The 2,383-nt window shown below is 42.6% G+C and overlaps 1 protein-coding gene across 1 annotated transcript in view; it reads left to right on the forward strand.

The window, feature by feature from the left end:
• The first annotated feature begins 632 nt into the window (after positions 1-632).
• The window catches only part of LOC109545633 (probable cytochrome P450 49a1), a 6,889-nt gene continuing 5,138 nt past the window's right edge, over positions 633-2,383 (forward strand). The window contains exons 1-4 of the mRNA XM_019916430.2: positions 633-1,455; positions 1,511-1,597; positions 1,655-1,814; positions 1,885-2,001. Coding sequence (XP_019771989.2) covers positions 1,125-1,455; positions 1,511-1,597; positions 1,655-1,814; positions 1,885-2,001 — 695 coding nt within the window. The 5' untranslated portion in view covers positions 633-1,124. The remainder of the gene's footprint in view (positions 1,456-1,510; positions 1,598-1,654; positions 1,815-1,884; positions 2,002-2,383) is intronic.

The following is a 2,383-nucleotide window of genomic DNA, read 5'->3' on the forward strand; positions in this document are numbered from 1 at the left end:
CTTTTTGATAAATAATTCGTTCTTATTGCGAAATAGGAGCACTATTTATCAATCTGTAATAAAAAATGTGAGGAAATTCTGTCTTTTTTAAAGACAAACATTTTTGAGGCGAAGTACCCAAAAAGAAGTTTGTAAAAAATGAATCCGCCTCAACAATATAGAACTTATTTTCTGCATGTGCACATGTAGAAAATAATTCAAACAAATTTAAGGTTTCAAGACAGCAAAGACCTAAAATAATGTAATGTTTACCAATTATGAGTTCGTATGGATTTTAAATCTGATGATGGCGCTGTTGTCTCACCGAAACGTAATGAAATAAACGTTATACAAATTTTTATTTCACACTTTGAACAGGAAGTGGAGTAGGTACATTTCAATGAGTGAAAAGTGGCGCATTTCGACTAAAAAAGCATTAAGAAAAGTTGTTGGTGTTGGCATAGATTTCTATAAACTGGGCATATTCACCCCTGGGCCTGGCGTTCTAGAAAATTACCCGAATGCAAAACAATTTCAACTCATTCCGCACTCAAAAGTGTCCGTTTGGCATTGAATTTACAGCGAACATCTCAATTCGGCACGTATTCTCTGTCCCAATTCTACCACTAATTATATAAGATGTTTTCTTTTTAACTAAAAACCTCAATCAGGTGGTCGTAATACGTAACTGCGCTCAACTGTTTGTGGCACAACGATCTCTTAGCACAATATCGGCTGCAGCGACCTTGGTCGATCCTTTCATAACAAGCAGGAAAAAATGGTAACAAACCATGCTGACAGAGAGACACTGATCGAGACTGGTGTGTGGGGGACAAGGACAACTAGCTAAGATCCTGCGGCTGTGATAGAAAATTTGAATGGTTTTTTCGCGCTCGTTGCATTAGATGAAAAAGAGTGGGGAGGTTTTGGAGGGGTGCCAGGCGCCAAAATACGTTTACCTAATTTTTGCTTCAAAATATCACATACCCCACCCTGAATTTGCTGCAGAACTTATAAATATCATGCCCAACCTGCAGGTTTTCGCAGTGATTTAATGTGGGGGGTTGTGAACTCTGTGAACCCGCACCCGATTGTAATCAGCCAAAAGACGAACGAGCACAATTGGCTTCCAGAACCTTTCCACCATGTCCATGGAGGCTCCAGTTCTAATGCGGATTATTCAGGGCAACTGCCGGCTCTATTCGAACCCGCGGTTGTTACTATCAAAGCACCGATACCTCCAAACAAAGAGAAGCTCATCCAGTGCTCCCGACCACCCTTCAAACGAAACCCGGCAATATTCCACGGAAAATCGCCAGTATTCAACAGCACTTGAATTCTATCCGGAAAACTATGAGGACACTGATGTTGTGGCGCCATCCAGAACTGATCAAACCGTAAAGCCGTACGAGGCGATTCCAGGACCGAAAGAACTGCCCCTGATAGGAAACGCTTGGAGATTTGCCCCAATTATCGGTAAGCCATGGCCAAAAACGGGAGTGAACCAGACCGTTAGTCTTCTATTTCTCAGGACAATACAAAATCCATGAACTGGACAAAGTGATGTGGTCCTTATACAAGGAACATGGACGTATAGTGAAAGTTGGAGGGCTAATAGGTGAGGAGTGAATGTTTCCAATCGAGAGCATCCCCTGACTTTGTTTGCGACTTTAAGGCCATCCAGATCTCCTGTTCGTCTTCAATGGGGAAGATATCAGGAATGTGTTCCGGAGGGAGGAGGCGATGCCTCATCGGCCCTCCATGCCCTCATTGCACTACTACAAGCAGAAGCTGAAGAGGGAGTTCTTTGCCGGGAATGAAGGGGTTATCGGCGTGTAAGTCGTTTATTTACTACTATGTAGGGTCGGGAATTTTCAAGTTTCTGGATGTTTCCGGATGTTTCAGGCACGGCCCGAAGTGGGAAGCGTTTCGAAAGCAGGTGCAGCAAATCCTGCTGCCTCCAGCCACTGCCAGAAAATACGTGGAGCCTTTGGATGTTATTGCGGGCGACTTTCTCACACTGTAAGTGAAGCTTTCATGTCCCAATTTGAGTTCTTTTGAGAAATTTGCTGAATGCGAAGCCCCTAAACAGTAGGCCGGGGCAACACTGTGTTGAGTTGTGCTATTGAGTTGTTGCCGCTCTCTGAGTTAACGAGTTATAACTCATCGGTTAATGAGTCTTATATTAAAGCTTCACGAGACCCGAGACCGGAACTTTTACATCTAAAAAAAGTCATCAACACTTTTTCTGAGTAACGTTTTACTACTCTGTCCAAAAAAAGTCGACGAGTCTTCTGGTAAAATCGATCTCTTAATTTTTTTGCATACAAGATTCAGTGTGTCAGTATTTTACAATAAAACGTTAGGAAGAACGCGGTTTTTCTGTTTAGAGACAGCGTGGTTT

Source organism: Dendroctonus ponderosae, unplaced genomic scaffold (assembly GCF_020466585.1).
Source record: "Dendroctonus ponderosae isolate FM_Combo_2020 unplaced genomic scaffold, Dpon_F_20191213v2 Dpon_F_20191213_10, whole genome shotgun sequence".
Lineage (NCBI taxonomy): Eukaryota > Metazoa > Arthropoda > Insecta > Coleoptera > Curculionidae > Dendroctonus > Dendroctonus ponderosae.